The sequence below is a fragment of the Octopus sinensis genome, linkage group LG3 (genome assembly GCF_006345805.1).
Source record: "Octopus sinensis linkage group LG3, ASM634580v1, whole genome shotgun sequence".
In the NCBI taxonomy this organism is placed as follows: Eukaryota; Metazoa; Mollusca; class Cephalopoda; order Octopoda; family Octopodidae; genus Octopus; species Octopus sinensis.
This window is the reverse complement of record NC_042999.1, coordinates 85,399,446-85,423,183: the sequence shown is the minus strand read 5'-3', so window position 1 is coordinate 85,423,183 and position 23,738 is coordinate 85,399,446. Positions and strand designations below refer to the sequence as shown.

At 36.6% G+C, this 23,738-nt stretch overlaps 1 protein-coding gene and 1 long non-coding RNA gene across 2 annotated transcripts in view; one reads left to right on the top strand and one right to left on the bottom strand.

The window, feature by feature from the left end:
• LOC115209677 (X-ray repair cross-complementing protein 5) overlaps positions 1 to 23,738 on the top strand; it is a 36,273-nt gene that overhangs the window by 3,384 nt on the left and 9,151 nt on the right. Inside the window, exons 2-13 of the mRNA XM_029778151.2 lie at positions 1,840 to 1,953; positions 3,744 to 3,927; positions 7,396 to 7,444; positions 8,553 to 8,678; positions 10,811 to 10,924; positions 13,022 to 13,133; positions 14,964 to 15,099; positions 16,233 to 16,333; positions 18,261 to 18,323; positions 20,216 to 20,353; positions 21,422 to 21,527; positions 22,390 to 22,438. Coding sequence (XP_029634011.1) covers positions 1,840 to 1,953; positions 3,744 to 3,927; positions 7,396 to 7,444; positions 8,553 to 8,678; positions 10,811 to 10,924; positions 13,022 to 13,133; positions 14,964 to 15,099; positions 16,233 to 16,333; positions 18,261 to 18,323; positions 20,216 to 20,353; positions 21,422 to 21,527; positions 22,390 to 22,438 — 1,292 coding nt within the window. The remainder of the gene's footprint in view (positions 1 to 1,839; positions 1,954 to 3,743; positions 3,928 to 7,395; positions 7,445 to 8,552; positions 8,679 to 10,810; positions 10,925 to 13,021; positions 13,134 to 14,963; positions 15,100 to 16,232; positions 16,334 to 18,260; positions 18,324 to 20,215; positions 20,354 to 21,421; positions 21,528 to 22,389; positions 22,439 to 23,738) is intronic.
• LOC118762496 lies at positions 4,107 to 23,509 on the bottom strand. The gene is made up of 3 exons (XR_004998253.1): positions 23,367 to 23,509; positions 16,140 to 16,142; positions 4,107 to 4,117 (listed from the first exon to the last, which is right to left on the bottom strand). It is a non-coding gene; the product is annotated as an uncharacterized LOC118762496 (long non-coding RNA).

The window sequence follows — 23,738 nt, the reverse complement described above, 5'->3', positions numbered from 1 at the left end:
ATGGTTCTGGATTCAGTTCCTCTGTGGCACCTCGGCCAAGTTTCTTCTGCTATAGTCTTTGGCTGGCCAAAGTCTTGTGGTAGGCAGAAACTGAATGAAGCCTATTGTTTGTATATATATATATATATATATATATATATATTATAATGTGTGTGTGTGTGTGTATGTGTGTTTGTACTGGTATTGGTTTGTTTATATCCCTGTAACTGAGTGGTTTGGCAAAAGAGGCTGATAGAATAAAAAAAAAAAGTACTGGAGTTGATTTGTTCAACTAAACTCTTCCAGGCAGTGCCCCAGTATGGCTGCAGTCCCATGACTGAAACAAGTAAAAGATGATGTATGTATGTAAGTATGTATGTATGCATGCATGTATGTGTGTTTGTGTTAGCCTTCTTGTCTGGACACTACATGATAGTTTCAAATGAGAATCACTTTCATGCAAGCAGTATTCTTTGTTTCCAGTCTCTCATGAAAGCGTATCTAGTCAAGAGGTAATATTTCCATCCTTGGAGACAGGAGAGGATTGGCAACAGGAAGGGTATGTGGCTGTAGAGAATCCATCTCAACAAATTCTCTCTGACCTATGCAAGCATGGAAAAATGGATGTTAAAAACGATGATATATATATATATACAATCAGTAGTAGTTTATTGGCTGCTTCTTCTAGCAGGTCTCTTGGCAAGCTAGGGGAATTGTTTACTACTTGTGCCATAGTGTACTTGTGTGCCACATATGGTTCATACGTGTATTGCCAGTTTTTAACCCTTTAGTGTTCATATTATTCAGTCAAATGTAAACCTTATTCATTACTGCTTTCAAATTATCATGTCTTATCACATAGCTTTGTAATTTCAATGACGTGATTGTTTATTTTTAGAATAAGGTTGTAGGGTGGGTGTGAGAAGGAGGATCTGGTTGGTTTGAACATAAAACAGGTAGAATATTTAGGCTGGATATGGCTGGTTTAAATGCTAAAGGATTAAGGCAAGCTGGAAACGTTAAGATATTCTTTTCTACTCTGGGCACAAGGTCCAAAATTTTGGGGGAGGGAGCCTGTTGATTAGATCGACCCCCAGCACGGAACTGGTACTTAATTTATCGACCCTGAAAGGATGAAAGGCAAAGTTAACCTCGGTGGAATTTGAACTCAGAACATAAAGACAGACGAAATACCGCTGCTTGTATAATTTCTTGCTTTCTGAGGGTTTTGTTCTGGCAACCTATTGCTCCCATCTTACCTTTCTGTCAGATACTCCCTCCCATCCTTATATAAATGCAGGGTATCTTCTCCATAGAAAGACCCCACTTCTTGTCCCTTGCCCTAAAATCTCTTCTCTACCCTTTCAAATACTCCCCCACTTAGGCTTTTCTCTTTCTCCTATTTCCCTTTTCCTCTTTTTTCCTGTCTTGTAAGTTACTTAGCAACCCCATTAGTACACACTGTAAAGTGATTGGCATTAGGAAGGGCATCCAACATTGGAAACCATGCCAAAGCTAACATGACGCATGATGCAACCCTCTTGTTCATCATCTAACTCATGCCAGCATGGAAAACCTATCAAATGATCATGATGATATATTGCATGTTTGTTCTTTCAAGGCAAAGTGCAATGTATGTTCTTCATTTATCTTTTCAAACAATTTTAATTCTGGTACCTGCATATAATAAAATATTTAAAAGGCTGGTGTAACATTACAGTTTTAATGACTTGCAGAGTGTGCCATGGATTGAAAATTGTTATTGTGGAGACTCCATTGTTTGCTGTGTGTATTACACTATAATTGGTATATTTTTATGTTTGGTTACATGTTGTACAATTTCATACACTTTTATTGCAGACGGCCATTATTATTGTTTTGGATGTTAGTCCATCTATGTGCGGTAAAGACTTAGCTCAAGATTCATATCTGAGCCAAGCTTTGCAGATCATCAAGCAAATTGTTTATCGTAAAGTATGTTACTATTTTTTATATTTCTTATATTAATTACTTTTAGCATTTATTTTGATATTTAAAACACGATAAAATTTTAATAATGAGTTACAGATAAAACATTTATAAATGCTTATGATTTTACTGAAATAATTTAATTAAAAAAAAAAAATTGCATAAGTAGGATGGTGTATTTATTAGAGCAATTGCTTTTATATTTGAAAGCTGTTCCTAAGGTGTTTGTTCAGCCAGGTTGATTAGAACAAATCCAGGGACTGTTTGTTAAATGTAAAGAAGTTTGGTTTAAGTGTTGAATGGGAAAAGCTAATATTTTGGGCCCTGCAGAGTTAGATGCTTTATTCAGGGAATAAAATATATCACAATAGTATGATTAATGATTTAGCACCTTAAACCCATAAGCAATGTAAAAATGGTTGTTAAAATTCTGCATTCAATCTAAATGCCTATCTTGATATTTTCAATATTAACAAAATGCAAACTTATTAAGTACTAGCTCGAAAGCTGCATTCTGTGTAGAGTTTTAAGCTAGCTCCTGTGGTGGGCTAATTGGGCCTGTGGTCCAAAACTAGTGTGTTAAATAGCATAATTATATTATGTTTATAATGATTATATGTCTGATGGTGTTTGATCAGAGGTAAAAGATGGATGAGAATTAATTCTGTAATGCAATTATTCTATTCTTCCAGTTCCAATTTAAATTTCAACTGTTAGCTAATTTGTCCCAGAGTTCTTATCTCAACGTAAAATTAATGAAGCAAATGTCATTGATCTCCCCTTTGATCTCTGATATCATCTGACAAATGCTAAGTAAGATGGTGTGAACCAGCCAAGCTTTACTTGCTAGAAATAGCAACCCAGATGCATTCAAATCAGATCCCCATGCTGGATGTTCAAGAACCAAATGAAGGGCAGATTTTCAATCCTGGGATCATCCTGATTCTAAAAAGCTATAATATGTCTATGTAGAGCAAATGCAGACTGATACAGGAGTCTCATTCAGATAGAATTTCCCACTTATTATTATTATAGATATAAATATATAATGAGTCATATAACGGCTTGGCAGGCACTATTATAATAATTGTTTTTGATTCATAGAATTTTAAGAAATGGTTATCATTATATAGTTTGGCGTTAGGAAGGGCATCCAGCTGTAGAAACACTGCCAGATAAGACTGGAGCCTGGTGCAGCCTTCTGGCTTCTCAGATCCCCGGTCGAACCGTCCAACCCATGCTAGCATGGAGAACGGACGTTAAACGATGATGATGATGATGATGATTTTGATCTCAAATCAATACTTAGGTACTTTATCACCTATTATATCTGGCGGGTATATCAGCCAAAACGTTGTGTTAACAACAAATAAGATGAGGACAAATATCCGTCGAATGTAAATAATGAGTTTATCTGGGTTCAAATTGTTATTATTTTGCACAACACATGTTTAATAGAATTATCCCAACCTCATAGATATTGGTTTCAAATTTTGGCCCAAGCCGGATGGGGGTAAGTTGATTAAATTGACCCCAGTACTCAACTGGTATTTAATTTATTAACCTTGAAGAGATGATAAGCAAAGTTGACTTCAGAGGAATTTGAACTTAGAACATAAATACAGCAAAATACCATCAAGCATTTTACCTGGCATGCTAATGATTTTGCCAGCTCATAAATATTAAAATCTTTTGTAATGTGGTTTCTGTATAAAAACACAAATATCAGTATTTTGTTTGGTGTTGTATCTTATGTTTTTCATGAATTTGCTGAGTAAATCTTGTATATGTTATAGGTATTTTCTGAGAGTAAAGATGAAATAGCTGTTATTTTGCTTGGAACATCTAATACTTCTAACCCTTTGGCTCATGAAGATAACTACCAAAATATATGTGTTGAGAGATTTCTATCTGTTCCTGATTTTGATCTCTTGGAGTGGCTAGTTAAATTCCATCCTACAGATACAACTGAAGCAGACTGTATCCTTTGTATTTCATATTAATATTCTTTTAGAAGAGAAATCATTTCATAATAAATTTTCTTGTGCATACCTATTTAGCTAAGATATATAAATACATTTATATAAATATGTGAAGGCACATGGCTCAGAGGTTAGAGCGTTGGGCTTATAATCATGAGGTAGTGAGTTCGATTCCTGGACCAGGCTGTCTGTTATGTTCTTGAGCAAGACACTTTATTTCACATTGCTCCAGTTCACTCAGCTGTAGAAATGAGTTGTGACATCACTGGTGCCAAGCTGTATTGGCCTTTGCCTTTTCCTTGGGTAACACCGGTGGTGTGGAGAGGGGAGGTTGGTATGCATGAGTGACTGCTGGTCTTCCTTAAACAACTTTGCCTATACTTGTGCCTCGGAAGGGAACTTTCTAGGTGCAATCCCATGGTCACTCATGACTGAAGGGGGTCCTTACTCTTTATAAATACACATATATATTTTGGATCAGGTGATGAAAGTTGCAGAGAGGGTCATAGCTCAACTAATTAGGGAGAGAGTCAGTCTAGATGAGATGCAGTTTGGTTTTGTGCCAGGGAGAAGCACCACCAATGCTATATTTCTGGTAAGACAGCTGCAGGAGAAATACATAGCCAAAGATAAACCTCTGTACTTGGGCTTTTGTTGACTTGGAGAAAGCCATTCACAGGGTCCCCCAATCCCTTGTCTGGTGGTCAATGCAGGAATTAGTGTTAGACAAGTGGTTGGTGAGAGCTGTACAAGTCATGTGCAGGGATGCTACCTGTAAAGTGAGGGTTGGTAATGAGTACAGTGAAGAATTCAGGATACAAGTAAGGGTTCACCGAGGTTCAGTCCTCAGTTCCCTCTTGTTCATCATAGTCCTCCAAGCAATAACAGAGGAATTTAAGACAAGCTGCCCCTGGGAGCTCCTCTATGCTGATGGCCTTGTTTATATAGCTCAACCACTACCAGAAATAGAGAAGTTTCAGGAATGGAAGCAAGGTTTAGAATTGAAGGGCTTAGAGTTAACCTAACAAAAAGCAAAGTCTCAGTAAGTAGGAAGGCAGACAATTCAAAAATCCTTCAGGTAGATGGCCCTGCTCGATCTGTAGAAAAGATGTAGGCAGAAATTCCTTAAGATGTACCCAGTGTAAGTTATGGATATATAAGAGGTGCAGCAATATTAGAGGAAGGTTAACAGGGAAAATAGTTTTTGTTTGTGGAAGATGCACAGGTGTAATAAACACCAAAAATGTATTGAAAATAGACTCCAACTGCCAGAGGAGGTAAGCTAGAGATAGTAGATAGCTTCTGTTATCTAGGTGATCAAGTTAGCATTGGAGGTGGATGCTCTGAGAATGCAACTGCGAGAACAAGAATAGGCTGGGCAAAGTTCAGAGAGCTCTTACCTCTGCTAGCAACAAAGGGCCATTCCTTCAGAGTGAAAGGTAGATTCTATGATGCTTGTGTGTGAACAGCTATGCTACACAGCAGTGAAACATGGGCTGTGACAGCTGAGGACATGCTTAGGCTTGAAAGAAATGAAACCAGTATGCTTCACTGGATGTGCAATGTCAGTGTGCATGTTTGACAGAGTGTAAGCAGCTTGAGAGAAAAGTTGAAGCATCAGATGTGGTGTGCAAGGGAGACAACTACTTTGGTATGGTGATGTGTATGGACAAGGACAGCTGTGTAAAGTGCTGATTTCTAACTGTGGAGGGAACCTGTGGTAGAGGTAAACCCAGGAAGACATGGGACAAGGTGGTGAAGCATGATCTTCAAACTTTGAGCTTCACAGAGGCAATGACTAGTAACCAAGACCTTTGGCCATATGCTGTGCTTGAGAAGGCACGTCAAGCCAAGTGAAATCATAGTCATGGCTGATACTGGTCTCATGTAACTGGTACCCGTGCCAGTGGCATGAAAAGCACCTTTCAAGTGTTGAGCCCCACAATGCAAAGTGGCTGATGCTGGTGGCATGTCAATGTCAAAGGCTCCTTTTGAGTGTCAGGCTTTATGGCGGCAATGATGACGGAGACCTTTAGCGTTATGTTGTGCCTGAGAAGAAGACCCATCAAGCCAAGTAAAATCGCAGTCATGGCAGATACTGGTGTCACACAAATGGCACCCATGCTGGTGGCATGTAAAAGTACCCATTACACTTAGAGTGGTTGATATTAGGAAGGGCATCCAGTTGTAGAAACCTTGCCAAATCAGATTGGAGTCTGGTGCAGCTTGCTAGCCCTGGTCAAATTGTCCAACACTGCCTTACTGGCACTTGTGCCAGTGACATGTGTAAAAAGATTTGAGCGAGGTCATTGCCAGTACCGCCTGACAGGCACCCGTGCAGTAGGAAAAAAAAGGGCACCACTTGAGCGTGATCGTTACCAACGTCGCCTTACTGGCACCTGTGCCGGTGGCATGTGTAAAAAGATTCGAGCGAGGTCATTGTCAGTACTGCCTGACTGGCTCCCGTGCCGGTGGCACATAAACAGCACCCACTACACTCTTGGAGTGGTTGGCGTTAGGAAGGGCATCCAGCTGTAGAAACTCTGCCAGATCAAGATTGGAGCCTGGTGCAGCCATCTGGTTTGCTAGCCCTCAGTCAAAATCGTCCAACCCATGCTAGCATGGAAAGCGGATGTTAAATGATGATGATGCCAGTATGGACAACAGACGTTAAATGATGATGATGTGTGTATATGTGTATGTATGTTTGTGTGTATATATATGTGTGTGTGTGTATATGTATGTTTGTATATATAATGTATATTTGTGTGTGCATGGGTGTAGATCATCATATGTGGGTAGGCATGTCTGTATATACAGGGGTTGAACAAAATAGTGGAAACACATAGCATCATAATTTTGGAATATCTATAAAACCATCAAAAGCTTGTTTATTTTTATGTTTTTTGATTTATTATTAGTGTTGCTTAATATGTTATGCTAAAATTGCTGTTACTTTTCAGATATCATCAGAAAAAGATAATCAAAAGTCATTAAAATGACAGATCTATTGTTGGTGCTCGAATGGCAGGTGCTAGCATAACGAAAATAGCCGAAATGTTTGTGTATGAGTGTTCACTTTTTGTTGAACAACCTGCCCATATGGTGCTCACCCCCTCCATCAAATTGACGTTGTCAGGTGTCAAAGTGATTGCTGAGTAACATGAGATGAAGTGTTTTGCTGAAGCTTGCTTTCCAACATTGTAGTCTTGGGTTCATTCCCTCTGTGTGGCACTTTAGGCAGATGTCTTTTACTACAAGCCCTGGGTGGATCAAAACCTACAAATTAAATGTTAATATTATTAAAATTATGGTCTTTTGTATAAATATACAGGTGCAGTTTGCACATTGAGGATAACTAAATTATTTAAAATCTTAAAACAATAAAATTCCTTCAAATGATTATAAACAATTTTGATTTAAGTTACACTTTTTAATAGTTTACATGATCCTTGACTGATATTAGTTGTTGATGCATTGATTGTGGCCATGGACCATCTTCAGACAAATTTAGAGTAAGTACCAATTTTTTTCAGTATTATCTCAGTTTTCTCATAAAAATTTTTTGTATATTTGAGAACAGAAAATGCAGCTGAAATAAATTACAATGTACACTGGAAGAATGAAAATAGTATCAGACTATGATTTTCTTTCTTACAACAGATAGGCACAGGCATGGTTATGTGGTAAGAAGCTTGCTTCCCAATCAGGTTCAGTCCCGCTGTGTGGCGCCTTGGGCAAGTGTCTTCTACTATAGCCTTGGGCCAACCAAAGCCTTATGAGTGGATTTGGTAGATGGAAACTGAAAGAAACCTGATATATATGTGTGTGTGTGTGTGTGTGCATGTCTTTGTGTCTCTGTTTACTCCCTCCCCCACCTCTTGACAACTGCTGTTGGTGTGTTTATGTCCCTGTAACTTTGTGGTTTTGCAAAAGAGACCGATAGAATAAGTACTAGGCTGAAAAAAAGTCCTGGGGTTGATTTGTTTGACTAAAACCTTTCAAGGCAGTGCCCCAGCATGGCTGCTGTCAACTGACTGAAACAGGATATAGAAAGATTAAAAAGATATTGTAGTTTGTTCTAGGATAAACCATTTAACTTTATTTATTTAACACTTTAGATTTATTTATGATTGTGCCGTGATTTTTTTCTTGTGTGCAATTGAATGAAAATTTTGTTTAAAAACAAGAGCACTCAGAGAGTGCAAACCTCTGCCATGGCAACACCAATGTCCTCTCAACGATTAGCCAGAGATGATTTTTAAAATGAGAATATCTGAAATAAACTCGTCTGCTCTTACAAATGAGAATACTAAAAATGAACCTGACCGCTCTCAAAAAAATTAAGTAAAAAAACAGGAAAAATAATCCAGAATCCTTGTCCAGTACTGGATTGATCCCCAAATCTAATCAGTTCATGCCAGTCATGAGGCCAAACATCCCTGAAAGTTTCATCCAAATCCATCCAGTGCTCCTTGAGATATCTTGTCCACGGACAAACAAACAAACAAACACAACTGAAAACAATACCTCCGCCTTCGCTAAGGCGGAGGTAATAATAAGTTTAATTTATTGCAATTTTTTTAAATCCAATAATATTTCCCAATTTTTATCTTGTTTCAGAACAAAGAAAGGACTTAAACATCGCCAGATTATTTTGCTATCTAATTTGATGAGTTTGTTTGTTGATGATCAAATTGGCGACATTATGATCAATATGAAGCAGCAGGAAATTACATTTAATGTCATGTATGTTATTTATACTTTCTATTTATTAAATTAATTTGCTTATATTTGTGAAAATTGTGACTACATCTTAAGTTTGTTTTTTAGTTTAAGATGGAGAAAAACCAAAGTTCCAATCTGGGTCTTCTTGTATTAGAAGGATGGGATGATTATGTGATGTTGGTACTGTTAATGTCAAATTTGTTAAAATTTCTGAATTTTGATGGTTTACAGCAGTAGCTCCCAAACTTTTTTTGGGCTGTTGCCCCCTTGACACCAAGGCCACATTCCTAGCACCCCAACTCAACTAACCATCTGAAGCAAATTCAAAGCAATTGTATTTCACAAATAGAACCATTATTTTGTTGTTTTTACATTAATTGCCACCCCATTATCGCCCCGATATTTATATGAATTGCTACCCCTTTATTGCCCCACTTCAACGCCCCCTTGGAACTTTCCACTGCCCTGGGGTGGGGCAATACTGCCCACTTTGGAAACTAATGGTTTACAGCTATAGTTTTAATGCTGGTGATAAAAATGTGTTGCATTTGGGTAAAATACAGTAATTAATTTCAGAAAAGCTGTGACACTTGTAGTGAAGGCAGTAATTTGCTGGTGGGTTCATTTTTCTTTTTGAAGTAGGCAAAATGATCTTGATATGAGGCATAGTTGTTCATAGTTAGATTTTGTAAAAGATTAGTAACAGTTCCAGATAAGAAAGAATTTTTTTGTGATTATAACTAAGTAGTCTGAAAATATTGATTCAAGAATGTGTGAAAAATTTGATAATTTTTATAATTGCAGCTTGTTTCTGGGAAGAAAGATGATGTATTAGTTTTTTCTCAGAATGCAGTAATGTTTTGGTTTCAGTTGTTAAATATTTTTCATTTTCTTAATGCGACTTACTGAATTTGTTGAAATCTTTGTTGAGGACAAATACAGATATATATAGGCAGTTTTTGTTGTTGAAAGTGATGTCTGTGGTATATAAGGTCATTGGAAGTGATACTAGTTGGTGTAGAGGAGATATAGGAATCAAAAGATGAGCACATTCATGGAAGAGACTTGATTGAATTTGCTCAATGTTATAAAAGTAGAGAAACTATTATTCTAAATGTTTAAGTAAGTCCATAAGTTGTAAGTTTAATTTGAAGAGTGTCATGTCAAACTCAATCCAATACATTGATCATGTATAGGACAAAATCCAAAATTCTCTAATGGTGTGTATAGAGATAGTAGTTTATTGACAGTTGGCTTTTATTGAATTGGTATAGTTACTGAGGAGGTGTTCAAGTTGTTGGATATTGTTATTTATGTTTACTATATTAATCCCTGTTACCATATTTCTGTTGAAATTGCATTTATCTCAATTTTGAAAATAATAAAGAATTTAGTAAAATAACTTTGTCATTATTAAGTTGGTGTCTGGAACATAAACTAACATGAAATTTTGATGGGAGATTTTAATTTAGCTCATTTCAAACAGGAGGTTTGTATCTTAGAACAGGTTTAAACATTTGAGTGATAAGTTGATGAATCAAAGAGGTTTTGTTTCTTGGGATGGGACCAATAAATATTTTAGAGCAGTTATATTTGTAGATAGTGTGGTTGGAAATACTAATGCAATATTATCTGGACTATTAGCTATTTGCTAGAAAGAGACAATTTATAACTCTGGATTGACATAATTTTTTTTCAATAAAGAGTAAGCATTGGGAAAGATTATATATATAGAAACTAGTTAAGGTCACAATATCCAAGATAGATTGTCACATATCAGTCAGATAAGAAGCTATTAAAAAACATCTGCAAAATCTTATTTTAATTCACATTTTTAATAGTGTGGTCTTTACATCCTCACTTTTGATCTAATTTTCAAGGTCCCTGCTACTTTCTTTTTATTTTTCTACTCTTTCCAAGTATATCACATACATATCTCTTCCAGCTTCATCTGTGTTATAATTGTATAACTGTGTTACTTAACTACATGATGAAACATTTGCTTTTAGTTGTTCTCTATAAGTGTTCCTGATCTTTCTCATTTAATTCATATATTAACAGTATTTATATAATATATCATTTCCTTATGAACTGGATTTGCTTTACCAGTTTTCATGCTATTTAATGCATTTTTTTCCTTTTGAATATTAAAGAAGTCCAAAATCTACAGGCGATATCAATCAAGTCAGCGATGAACAACAGAAAGAAGCAGAAACTATTATTGAGCAAATGTATTCTATGGTCAAAGGACATAATTACTCTTTTCAGTGAGTAAAAATACATTTCTCTTGCATTTAAGATGTATATCAGTTTTTCTCTCAGCGCATATCTTCATTTATACATATATCATTGGTATCATCATATGCTGCTGATTTTTAACATGTTTTCATTATCTAAAATAATGTTGCTATTATTTTATATTGCTTAATCAATGGATAATTTTTATACCAAAAGATCATTCTAAAATATTCAGTTGTATGTTAGATTATTATATGCTGAAGAGGTCTAATAAGTCTGAAAGATCTTCAAAATTACCACTGTAACTACAAAGAATAGTAACTTCTTGCTGCAAGACCTAATCACTTCTTGCTGCATGTCTTCAATTTTGAATCAATTTAAATTTTAGATGGGACTCCTGTATATATCTACACACATACATATACACATATATGCATATATCTACACACATATATGCATATATCTACACACATATACACATATATGCATATATCTACACACATATACACATATATGCATACATCTACACACATTCATATACACATATATGCATGTATCTATATATATATATATACATATACACATATGTATATATCTATATACATACATATACACATATGCATATATCTATATACATACATATGCACATATCTATATACATACATATGCACATATATGCATATATTTCTATAAATACATCATCATCATCGTTTAACGTCTGCTTTCCATGCTAGCATGGGTTGGACGATTTGACTGAGGACTGGCGAACCAGATGGCTGCACCAGGTTCCAATCTTGATCTGCAGAGTTCCTACAGTTGGATGCCCTTCATAATGCCAACCGCTCTGAGAGTGTAGTGGGTGCTTTTTATGTGCTGCCGGCATGATGGCCAGTCAGGTGGTACTGGCAGTGGCCACACTCAAATGGTCTTCTTTTACATGTCACCTGCACAGGGGGCAGTCCAGCAGCACTGGCAACGACCTCGCTCGAATGATGTTTCACATGCCACCTGCACAAGTGCCAGTAGGACGACGCTGGTAACAATCACGCTCGAATGGTGCTTTTTAAATAATTGAAATAGTTTCTTCGGAGCATAGTCAGTGATGTGAATGTGGCTGTGTGTTGATGCACACATATACATACCGCCACAATTAAGCACTCAAATTTTCTGTACTAAACATAAAAGCCAACTAAATCAAAACAAAACTGAAGTAAGCTAAAAATTAAATAGATCAATACCCACATCTCTCTTTAGACAAACCTTCTACCCCCACCTCTTGAACACTGTAATATCTTCAGTTCTTCAGTGTTTTATTAATTTGAAGATTTTCAACTGGCATGAAACCACTGGCCCTTCAGAGGCATAAAAGTTGTCCAGTTACTTCAATAAAATTCTTGTCCATCAAATAACCTGTATTGAGTTCTCTTTGTTGGTAGTAGTACCTTGTACAACTTACCCATCGCACTGCCTGATTAACACAAGATTGCATCAGATCTCATATATCCACTACCCCTTCCTTCACTCACTCATTAATTTGTTTTTAAGATGTGCAAAAGTACATTTTTGTAAATTGATGTAGTACATGTTTCTAAAGTACCTAGTTTTCTCAAATTATTAAAGGTGAAATGGTCAAGTTGGTAAGTTATAGGGTCTTGGGATGATGTTTTTTGTGAATGACTGGTGCTCTTTCCAGGAGGATATCTATTTCTGATATTAGGCTAATCATCTACTGTTTTGAGTGTCTTGGTGCTTTGAAGGCATTTTTTATATATGGGTAAGATTCGAGCAAGGTCGTTGCCAGTGCCGCCTGACTGGCCCAGTGCCGGTGGCACGTAAAAGCACCCACTGCACTCTCGGAGTGGTTGGCGTTAGGAAGGGCATCCAGCTGTAGAAACTCTGCCAGATCAAGATTGAAGCCTGGTGCAGCCATCTGGTTCGCCAGCCCTCAGTCATACGTCCAACCCATGCTAGCATGGAAAGTGGATGTTAAACGATGAGGATGATGTGGTAGGTGTCTTTTTCGATAACGTGACTACATCATCCCAATCTAAGTTTTTAGCTTATATAAATTGTTTTAAACATTTTCTTTTTAACACAGTCTTATATATTTGTTTTATTTGTTGCAGTGACGCATTGTCTAGACCAAATGTCTTTACAAAACACCATAGTTCCTCAGCATGGAAATGTAATCTGGAAATTGGTAGCAATCTTTCAATTCCAATTTGTGGTTATATTAAGGTAATAATCCAATTTTGGTATGTAATATTGCTTTCATTTTCTCATTTACTGCTGCGTTTGTTTGGTGTGTCCAGCTTCCTAGATGGGTTGTCTTCAGTATGGGTGAGGAGTTATGACTGACATGATGCAAATCCAAAAAGCACCCAGTTCAATCTGTTAAGTGGTTGGCATTAGGCAGGGCATCCAGACATGGAAACCAAGCCAAAACAGACAATAGAACCTGGTACAGTCCCTGACCTTGCCAGTTCCTGTCAAGCCGCCCAACCCATGCCAGCATGGAAAATGGACTTTAATTGTTGATGATAATAAAAACATTTATAACACCTACATAAATTCTTTGCTGGGTTACAAACCCATATTAATATATTTTTACCATTTATAGACATCTTAAACGACCCTAGAATGCAAAGAAATGGATAATATACACTTCACATAAGCAATCATTGTATAATGTAGCATACAATTTTCTCCCAGAACCGGACTGAAACTTGGCATTTCACTGTATCGCATTAAAAATGTTACATTTGTATGTAAAGGGTCATATCAGTTACATTTGAGTGATAGGTTTACTTAGCCCTTTTGATACCAAACCAGCTGAAACCGCCTCTGGCTCTGTGGTACAAACATCTTTTCATAAGTTCTGAATTAAAATCTTCCATCAAACCTTAGTCCCAATTTATGTTCTTAACTTTAGCTTAATGATAATTAAGTTATTTTACTAAATTCTTTATTATATTTAAAATTAATTGAAAGAAACCCAGAGCATCTAAAAAAAAATCTAATAATGAAAGGGTTAAACATAGCTGACTAGCACTTGAAAACAATGAAAAAATTTCAAGCCATTATCGAGTTTTATATTCCTGGTGTGCAGGAATCTTTTACAGGAGTTAATACTCCATTTATTTGGAACCCAATGAGTATAGTCTATTTTTATGGATAAAGCAGATTGCTGACGTGGCTGATGACAGTACCACCTGATTGGCACTTGTGTCAGTGGAATGTTAAAAGCACATCCGAGCGTGATCGTTGCCAGGGCCACAGATCGGCTCCTGTGTGGTGGCACGTGAAAAGCACCATTTGAGTGTGATCATTGCCAGAGTTGCCCTACTGGCACATGTGCCGGTGGCATGTGAAAAACAACATTCGAGCGTGGTCATTGCCAGTACCGCCGGACTGGCTCCCATGCAGGTAGCACGTAAAAAACACCGTTTGAGCATGGTCGTTGCCAGAACTGCCTGACTGGCCCTCATGCTGGTGTCATGTAAAAGCACCCACTACACTCTTGGAGTGGTTGGCATTAGGAAGGACATCCAGCTGTAGAAACTTTGGCACATCATATTGAGCCTGGTGCAGCCTCTGGCTCACCAGTCCTCAATCAAACCGTCCACTCCATGCCAGCATAGAAAGCGGACGTTAAACGATGGTAATAATAATTAGATTTAGACCTTGAGTATTTGATATGCATTTTAAAATATTTGTTCACATTAGCGTAAGAAAATAAGTCACCTGAAGTTAGATCCAACCCCAAGCTCCTCTGTAACTCTAGGTGCCATTGTGGTGATAAATTGATACTCAGTAAAATAAGGCTTGTTTGATCAAACCTGAAGAAATAAAGAAGACCTTAGTAGGATTTGAACTCATGACTATATGACAACAGACTAGGTGTAGAGTATTTACTTTGATGTTCATACTTTGTTATTAATTTACCAGTTATTTTTAGCTCTAGTTACTATTAATTGAATTTAGATGATTTATTGACTGAACTTTATTAACAACTATTCTAATTATTTGAACGAAATTCAACTTTGTTTATTCTCTTGTTTCATTTAGTTGAAAGGTTACAAGCCTGCTCAAAGCTGGAAGAAAGTTTTTGCTAATGATCAAGCAGCTGCACTCAAAGAATCAAGAACTTTGCATTTGAATGATGAAAATGAAACAGAAATTGAGTACCAAGACACTGTTCCTGGTAATTTTGCTATTTTGGGTTTTATTTTTAAGTTTACATGCAAGAAATTTTATCATAAAGACCACTACCACTATCATTGTTTTAATGCCCATTTTTTTTTGTTTGGATGGGTCAGATGGAATTCATTGATGCAGAGTTACTATAGCAGGATGCCCTTCTTGTCACCAATCTTTGTTTGTTTCCAAGCAAGCTGATATTTCTTATACACAACAGATTGTGATATAATTGTAATCTCACAAAGATAACATGGATGCTGCTTGGGCTTGAAAGACTGACCGTTATGTAAACCTCCTTGAGAAATGTGAAGGTGCAGACTGGAAAGCAGAGCATTTTCCAATCGAAGTTGGATGTAGAGAATTTGTTGGACACGGTGTGAGGTGACTGTTGTTATTGTTAGGCCTAATTCATAGTAAAGTAAATACTGCCATGACCAATATCCAAACTGCAGTGGAAAAGGCTAGCCACTGGATTTGGTTAAAAAGATGAGTGATGGCTAGAAGAATATTGAGCTTTATTTGATAACCAGTTGATCTAGCAAGTGGGATCACATATCAATGAGGTGGGGGCCAGTGTGCAATGATGCCATCGAGATGTAGGCCCTGAAATAGCACGCATTCTCTCCTGATGACCCCATACACTTGTTGGCTTCCAGTATGCAGAGCTTTCAACTGGTAGCACTTGCATGTGCAAGTTGTTTGCAAAACATGGAGTATAAGAGCTGGATTATTAAAAGTATTACCTGATATATGCAAGGGGTAACTGTGATGATATGTAATGGAGTGGTATTGTAGAATTGATGTGCTTTGGTTGTAGAGAGTGCACACAATGTAGCAGAAAAAGACTTAAAATGAAATAGATCACTTGGGCTGTTTTATGCACATGTATTTGTCATTTCAACTTGGAGAAAGATATTAAAAGTACAACAAAGAAGAGGGTTGCTATACAATAACCCTTTTCTTTGTTTTAGAAATTTAAATTCAGTATTTTTCAAAAAATATATTTTCTTTTCAGGAAAGATTTAATTTATAAAATCATTTTACAATCTTAATGTATGAATATTTTATTGTGCTGTAAAGTGATGTAATATTTTGTTCTATTGTGTCATGAAATGACATATTTTAATTTTTTCTTAGGTTTTTACTATGGCTCTACTCTTGTTCCTATCTCTGAAATGAGTGAAAAATATAAAAGCGCAAAATGTTTTACAGTACTTGGTTTTACATCCAAGGAAAATGTAAGTAAAACTGTTAGTAACTTACTCTTATCAGATGTAAGCTTTGCTGCTGTAGTTTACCCTGAGTTTTACTTTTAAATACAAAGTCTTGGTTTTATGTAAGCTTTTTCACAGGGATGTGTCATCTGTGTAGACAAGGTGGGCACTAATGCTTACCCAGACTAAAACAATGAATATTATCAAATATAATTATATATTATCAAATATAACTTTATTATAAAAATGTTAATTTACTGCATTCTTCTTCTCCTAAGCAACCACACATAGGTTCCTTTATGGCTCAATTGCCTTACAATAAAAGTTGTATCAGCTGTTCATCTTCCTGTCATAAATTCAAACTGCATTTCATTATTCTTCACTTTATCTTCTCTAACATTCCTTTTTTATACCTACATTATACACTGAACTGCAAAAGAAATGCAAAACATATGTGACTGTGAAATGTTTTAGTTTCATTAGTCAGAGATAAATTTTGATAAATCTGATAAAGTCAATTTCTTAGATGCACTTTGACCACAGTCTATGGGTTGTTGTCATGTGTTATGGTAGTGGGCAGATCCAACACATGGAGATTGTAGGGCGTGATATGTTCAATACTGTGTATGCACTGACTTGGTGTTCAAAACGGCCATACATAGAGTACATGAAGTGGTTCACAAAAGCCATTGGCACCTGTGCCCACACCCTGAGTAAAACTGCCTCCAGCTCCACACGAGTTGTCGGCCTTGGGACCACCTGGTTCAGCCGACTTTGGATTTCATCCCACAAATGTTCAATTGGGTACAAATCCAGGCTGAGAGCTGGCTATGGCTTGGTTCTGATATTGTGGTGACGCAGGAAGTTCATGGTGACCCTAGCCATGTGGGAGGGAGTATTGTCCTGCTGGAACATGTGGCTATGTTGATGTGTGAAGAAGAGCATGATATGAGGTCTTAGGAGCTGCTCAACATAGCGCTGCACTGTGATGCCATTCCCTCTGCCTGCACCAACATTTTGGAACACATGGGGCCCAGTTCTCTGATTCAGGTCTGTAACACCCCAAACCATGATGCTTTGGCCACCTGCTTGTAAATGGCATCCAGTAACTATCTTCAGTATTTTGTTGAGTGCTGTGTTTTTTGCAGCATGTTATTAAAGCCCTAAGATGCCACCTGAATGTCCTACACCTTCTAAGAGTTCTGGCAGTGAACCTATGTGCCAGAAAAAGGTTATGATGCTCCATGAGAAGGCACAACTGCTGGATATGTTCCGGGAAGGTAAAAGTTACACTGCAGTAGGTTGCTATTATGTTGTCAACGAAAGCACCATATACTACATACTATATAATCTATACTATAATAATAATGAGAGAGAGAAAGGGACCAGCAAGTAACCTGATTTCAATGAGGCTATATTGCCTCACGACCCTAAAAATTATCCTGTTGAAATAAACATTGTTTATAATCAAATGTAGTGATGAATTTAAAAAATGCACTGGTAGTTGCTATACTAATTAGCATGCTTTGATTGAAAGCAAGAATAAGAGATATATGATACTGTGTACTTGTATCTAAAAAAATTGAGCGATGTGATGCGCGGTTATTCTAATCTGAGGGATCTTCAGCTGTCAAGGGATGTCCAATAAACTGGCAAATACGGTATATTATTATTAATAATTTAGCCTTAAAATGTGTGGAAAAGTATATATTGCCATAAAAAATCGCGGACAATATTTACGATTCTGTGAATATGTGGTGGTTTCCGTGAACAGTTACCAGTTCCAAGAATAAGCGGGAGTACACTGTAAATACTGAGGTTGATTTGTTTGACTAAAGTTCTTTAGCATGGCTGCAGTCTGGCTGAAATAAGTAAAAAAAATAAAAGATATGTTGTTAAGAGAATCATTAAAAAGTGAAATTATTTGCATTATTTTTTTTTGTTGTTGCAGGTTCCAGTTTATAGTTACATGGGAGATAGTACTATGTATGTAATAGCAGAACCAACCGATCAAGTATGTTATTTAATATTTTTGTAATTATTGCCATTAAAACAAAACGTTTTCGTTTGTAAATGATAAAAGTGTTTTGCACAGCATTTAAATGCACCTGATGGTATAATTGAAAAAAATGAATATTTTTCTTTTCATAATAAAGTAATTCGTCTCTGAAGATTCAGATTATAATTAAAAATTCATCATTGTTGTCACTGTTGGTGCCATCATCACTGCCACCATTGTCATTTTATGTTTGCTTTCCTTGCTGGCATGTTTCAGATAATTCAACAGGATTCAGTGGTCAAAGGTTTCTATAGCTGGATAACAGCAGCCACTTTACAGAGTGTACTGGATACATTTTCTTATAGTATCAGCACTATAGAGATTGCCTTACATTTAGCAACATGAAAGAGCCATCTTCAGCTCTGAGTTGTCACTGTTTAAATTGATTACCAAACAGAGTGTAGTAGGTGCTTGTTGTGGCACCAGCAGTTGGGGTCACCATGCAGCTTGGGAAGTGAAAGGGAGGATGGTAGAAAGGAATAAATTTATTGTGAGAGGATGTTAATGAGGAGAATAACAGAAGTGCAAGAGGGTAACCAAAAGTAACCAGGAACATTCTCTGTGCGACAAGCCCATTGTAGTTCAGGCTTTTACTGTTAGAAGCCACTTGATGTGACCCTCAGGTATCAGTCTGCTAACCAGTGTCACTGGGTGGAGTCATGCTGCTATGTGGTGCGTCTTTGTTTTGCAGTACTTCTCACCTGTTTGTCGATTTTTGCAAAGACTGTAATGAAGGAACAATGTGCTTCTGTGAAATTCTGTTTTCTGCTGGGGAAAACAGTTGTCAAGCTTCAAACAACTTACAAGGATGCTGTCATGAGCAAAACACAGGTTTACAAGTGGTGTTCACACTTTAGGAATGGTGACTTTTTGCTTGAAGATAAACCTTGTTTAGGGCGACCATCAACCTCCTGAATGAATGAAAACATTGCAAAAATTCATGACTAGTCTTGGAGGAATAGCATTGAACAATTGATGAACTTGTTGATGTGACTGGTGTGTCCTGGAGCTCCTGCCAATGAATTTTGAGCAGGGAATTGTGAATGATTAGAGTTGCAGCAAAATTCGTACCTTGCTTGCTCACAGAAGACCAAAAGCAGTCACATTTTTTTGAAGGTCATCACTGGTGACGAAAGCGAGTGCTATGGAATTTGCAAATGTAGAAGAGGTAAAGAAAAAAAGGCATGACTTTGCAAAAGTTTCAGGACTGCTTTGAAAAGTGAAAAATGCACCTGGATTGATGCATTGTTTCAAATGGGGAATACTCTGAAGGTGATAAAAGTGTAAACATGTAATACTAAGTGAATAAAATAATGTAAAACTCCAGTTTCTCTTTGGTACACCCTTGTAAGAGTGTTGGAGATGTGAAGAGGATAAGTAATGTTAAAGGTTAGTGTGAAAAAGAGAGGGAGAGGACAAAGTGGAAATGGTAATGAGGTGGGTTGAGTAGGTGGATCCAGTAATGGAATGGATCAGTCCATCTGCCATGTCAGCATGGGTTGGATGGTTCATTAAGGTTCAAGACAGATTTTATTGGGGTTACACAGGTTTATTGTTGAGAGAGGGTACGGACATTGTTAGGGAAGTGAAAGGTAGCATCAGGTTTTTAGTAAGAGTTAGAGAGTGATAAGACAGTGAGGAGGGTTGAGTAAGAAAAAAAAGATATAATGTTTATTATAAGTTGTGGGTGTATTTTCTTAAAGATCTATATGTATGCGTCAATCTATAGTCACTTAATTTCTCTTTATTGATGTTAATTTTGTTTTTAACTTATTCTTTTTGTTTTTATCTCAAATGACGTTTTTGTTATACTAAATGTAAATGTTATTTTTTTTTCCTTCCTAAAGGTAACATCTGTTGCTTTCTCAGCTTTGGTTAATGCATTATTTGAAACTAATATGCTTGCTATTGTAAGAAGAGTTTATGATGCACGTTCAGGACCTCGAATTGGTTGTCTTAAACCACATATCAAAAATGATTATGAGGTAAGGGAGATTTATTCTTTCTAATAATGACTGGTTGTCATCATTAGTAGGTCTGTTTCTCTATAGAGGAAGAGTTTGTAATGTAGATTTTTTTTCTGAGGACATGATTTTTATGTTATTTCATATGTAAAGACCTTTTAAATCCCAGTTTATTTCATTTAGCTTACCTTTTATATTCAATTTGAAATACCTTTGTACCAAACGTATCCATTTTTACATCATTGAATACAATGTCTTACATACATTTTAATTACAGTAATCCTTCGACTATCTCACGTGTTACATTCCAAAGTTCTTTTTATAGTTGTGGTTTCTCAATGATTGAGAATGTTTCTCGGTACCTGGTTTATCATCATCATCGTTTAGCGTCCGCTTTCCATGCTAGCATGGGTTGGACGGTTCAACTGGGGTCTGGGAAGCCAGAAGGCTGCACCAGGCCCAGTTTGATCTGGCAATGTTTCTACGGCTGGATGCCCTTCCTAACGCCAACCACTCCGTGAGTGTAATGGGTGCTTTTTACGTGCCACCGGCACAGGTGCCAGACGAGGCTGGCAAACGGCCACGATCGGATGGTGCTTTTTATGTGCCACTGGCACGGGGGGCCAGACGAGGCTGGCAACGGCCACGATTGGATGGTGCTTTTTACGTGCCACCGGCATGAGGCCAGTCTTTAATACAAACGGCATATACTGCAGTAAATACTAAATGCTGAGTTGTGCTTTTATATTTCTAGTTTTCTTTTTAATGTTTAATTATTATCATTACCATTGTTGCTATTATCATTGTTTCTGTCAATCCGTTTTTCTATTCTTTTCTGATTTAAATATTTTCTATGCCATTGTTCCAGTGTTTGAATTTGTTATTATAACCTATCAGTTTTTGTACCTGTATAACAATCATTTCTACTCACTGCACCATGTCTGTTTTACTCTATTACAGCTTTTCTTTTATCCACTAAATATTCTCTCTCGGTTTTTTCTTGCAAACAACACTTTCATAGTTCATTTAATTTATATTTTTATTGTGGTTTACATGTAATTTGATTTCTTTTTTCTTTCAATTCTTCAGTGTATGATATATCACGAATTACCATTTTTTGAAGACATACTTAATTGTGAATTTGACCCACTTCCAGTGGATAGCTGTGACAATCCGAAGAAGTTCAAACCATCAAGTAAGTTTGGAATCCTTTAGTGTTGTTTAGTTATTGATCAGTCCTGTATGAACAGACCTATGCTCAAAGGAGTTCCAGCTATGACTTTCTTGTATATATATCCAGGACTATGTCTTCTCTTTTTTAAAGATGGTGGGGGGTGTTTTGAGAGAAATTTGACTTATATTTTTAGCTGGTTAAACAGCTACTTAAAAGCTCACTTAATGTAGTTTTTGATAATGTTAGCTGATATTTTTTGAATTAATATAAATATTGGTTTGTCCGGAAAGTTCATGCCGATTTTTAAAAGAAAGAAAAAGGTCAATAAATACTTGCCATTACATTTTTTAATCAACCAAATATGGACCATTTTGTTGCACAATGTGTCTCCATCTTTCTTTTAACTTGAAAATACTCCCTTCCCAGAATTGAGGTGGTTTCATGGCAAAGAATTCATCAAGGTATCTTTTTATGTCATCCAAGGAATTGAAATTTTTACCATTAAGACTATTCTGCAGAGACCTGAATAAGTGGAAATCCGAAGGAGCAATATCTGGTGAATATGGAGGGTGGGGGTAACACATCCCAGCTGAGCTGCAGCAATTTTTGTGTGGTTCCCAAAGCATCAAGTGCCGAAAATGAACTTTCTTATCTTCCATTTTAAAGGGTTACAAAATTAACACAAGTTATAGGAACATAAACCTTCTTCCATGAAAAGATAGCTTAAAATGGAGGTGTAGTCAAATCCTATTTTATGGACTCAACCATGTTCTAAAATAAGTCGAAAGGTAAGCTACTATAAATCGGCACGAACTTTCCGGACAACCCAATATTTAATGAAGTGTTGAATGGTATAATTATTTACATTTAAATCATTTTACAGATGCACAGCTGGAGGCTATGGATAACTTGATTGACACTATGACATTTTCGTGAGTAATTATACTTTGTACTTTAATCTTATTAAAATTAAGGTTTAAATAGTTCTTGCTACTGAAGCCTTAGTAGTCCTGATTGAGGAGATCTATGATCAAAGAATTTCCAACCCTTATCTTTTTATATACTGTATTAGAATATAATGTAAACATGTAGTCTAAACACTCAAATGTTGTCACTACCTTTCCAAATCCTGCTGCATTTCACATGGAAGTTGTAGTCCTTCAAAGTTGTCTTGGTGTATAAACTGATCTCCCATTTTTTGGCTGTAAATTTTGGTCTGAAAAATTTGACTTGTATGCCAGAAAATGTGTTATCTAGAATCATATTGACCAGTATGTTAATTTTTTTAAGACTTCAGGGTGTGGTTTAACATCTTAGCATTTAAACAGGTCATATCTGGCCCAAATATTTTACCTGTTTTATATGTAAACTGGCCTGATGCACCCTCTCACGCATACAATATCATTGTAAAAGTAAACAATGGTATCATCAATGTCTCAAAGCTATGAGATAATGCATCATTAATTCAAAAAATGTGAATATATAAGCATTACATTTGACAGAGCAATCAGAATGCTGAAGGGTTAAGGAAGGTTTTGGCTGCTATTGCTTGCAGGTTCAGCAATTACATAGAGAACTCTCTTATTAATGGTATTATGTAGTCCTGATATATAAACAATATTAACATATGAAATGCTTATTTATCAAGAAAGGAGGTAGATGGTATTCTGTATTGTAAAATTGTTGGTGTACGAATTGGGATATAGTTAGGTAGAAATAGGTTTGGAATGGCACCAGTGCCTTTGCACTTGGTGACAATGTAAAGTAAGAGAAATAAAGATGTCACTTATAAAGGTTGTCATAGAAAGAATATGAGATTGTGAAAGCTTACTGTCAGCAGAATCAATGTACAGGTCATACCCCACTCCACCAAATATTTTAAGCATCTCAGCAGTGATTCCTGATGGGCTGGAAGCTTTCCCTATCTTCATATCCTCAATTGCTTCATCTACTAAGCTACTGTCAATTTGAATAACCAGCCCCTTTGTTGTGTCCACATTAGGCAGGCTAGGCTGTCCTCTCCTGCATTCTCTACATTTAGTAACCTTTCATAGTGGCACTTCCAAGCCTCCTTTGCAGAATTACTAACTGCAAGGGAGCCATCAGCCATGCAAAAATACATTTCTCTCCTACCACATCCCGATTTTCTCTGACACACTTGCTTTGCAATCCGAAATACCTCAAGCCTCTTGTCCTCACATAGCAGAACATTGGCAAACTTCCTCTTTTCTG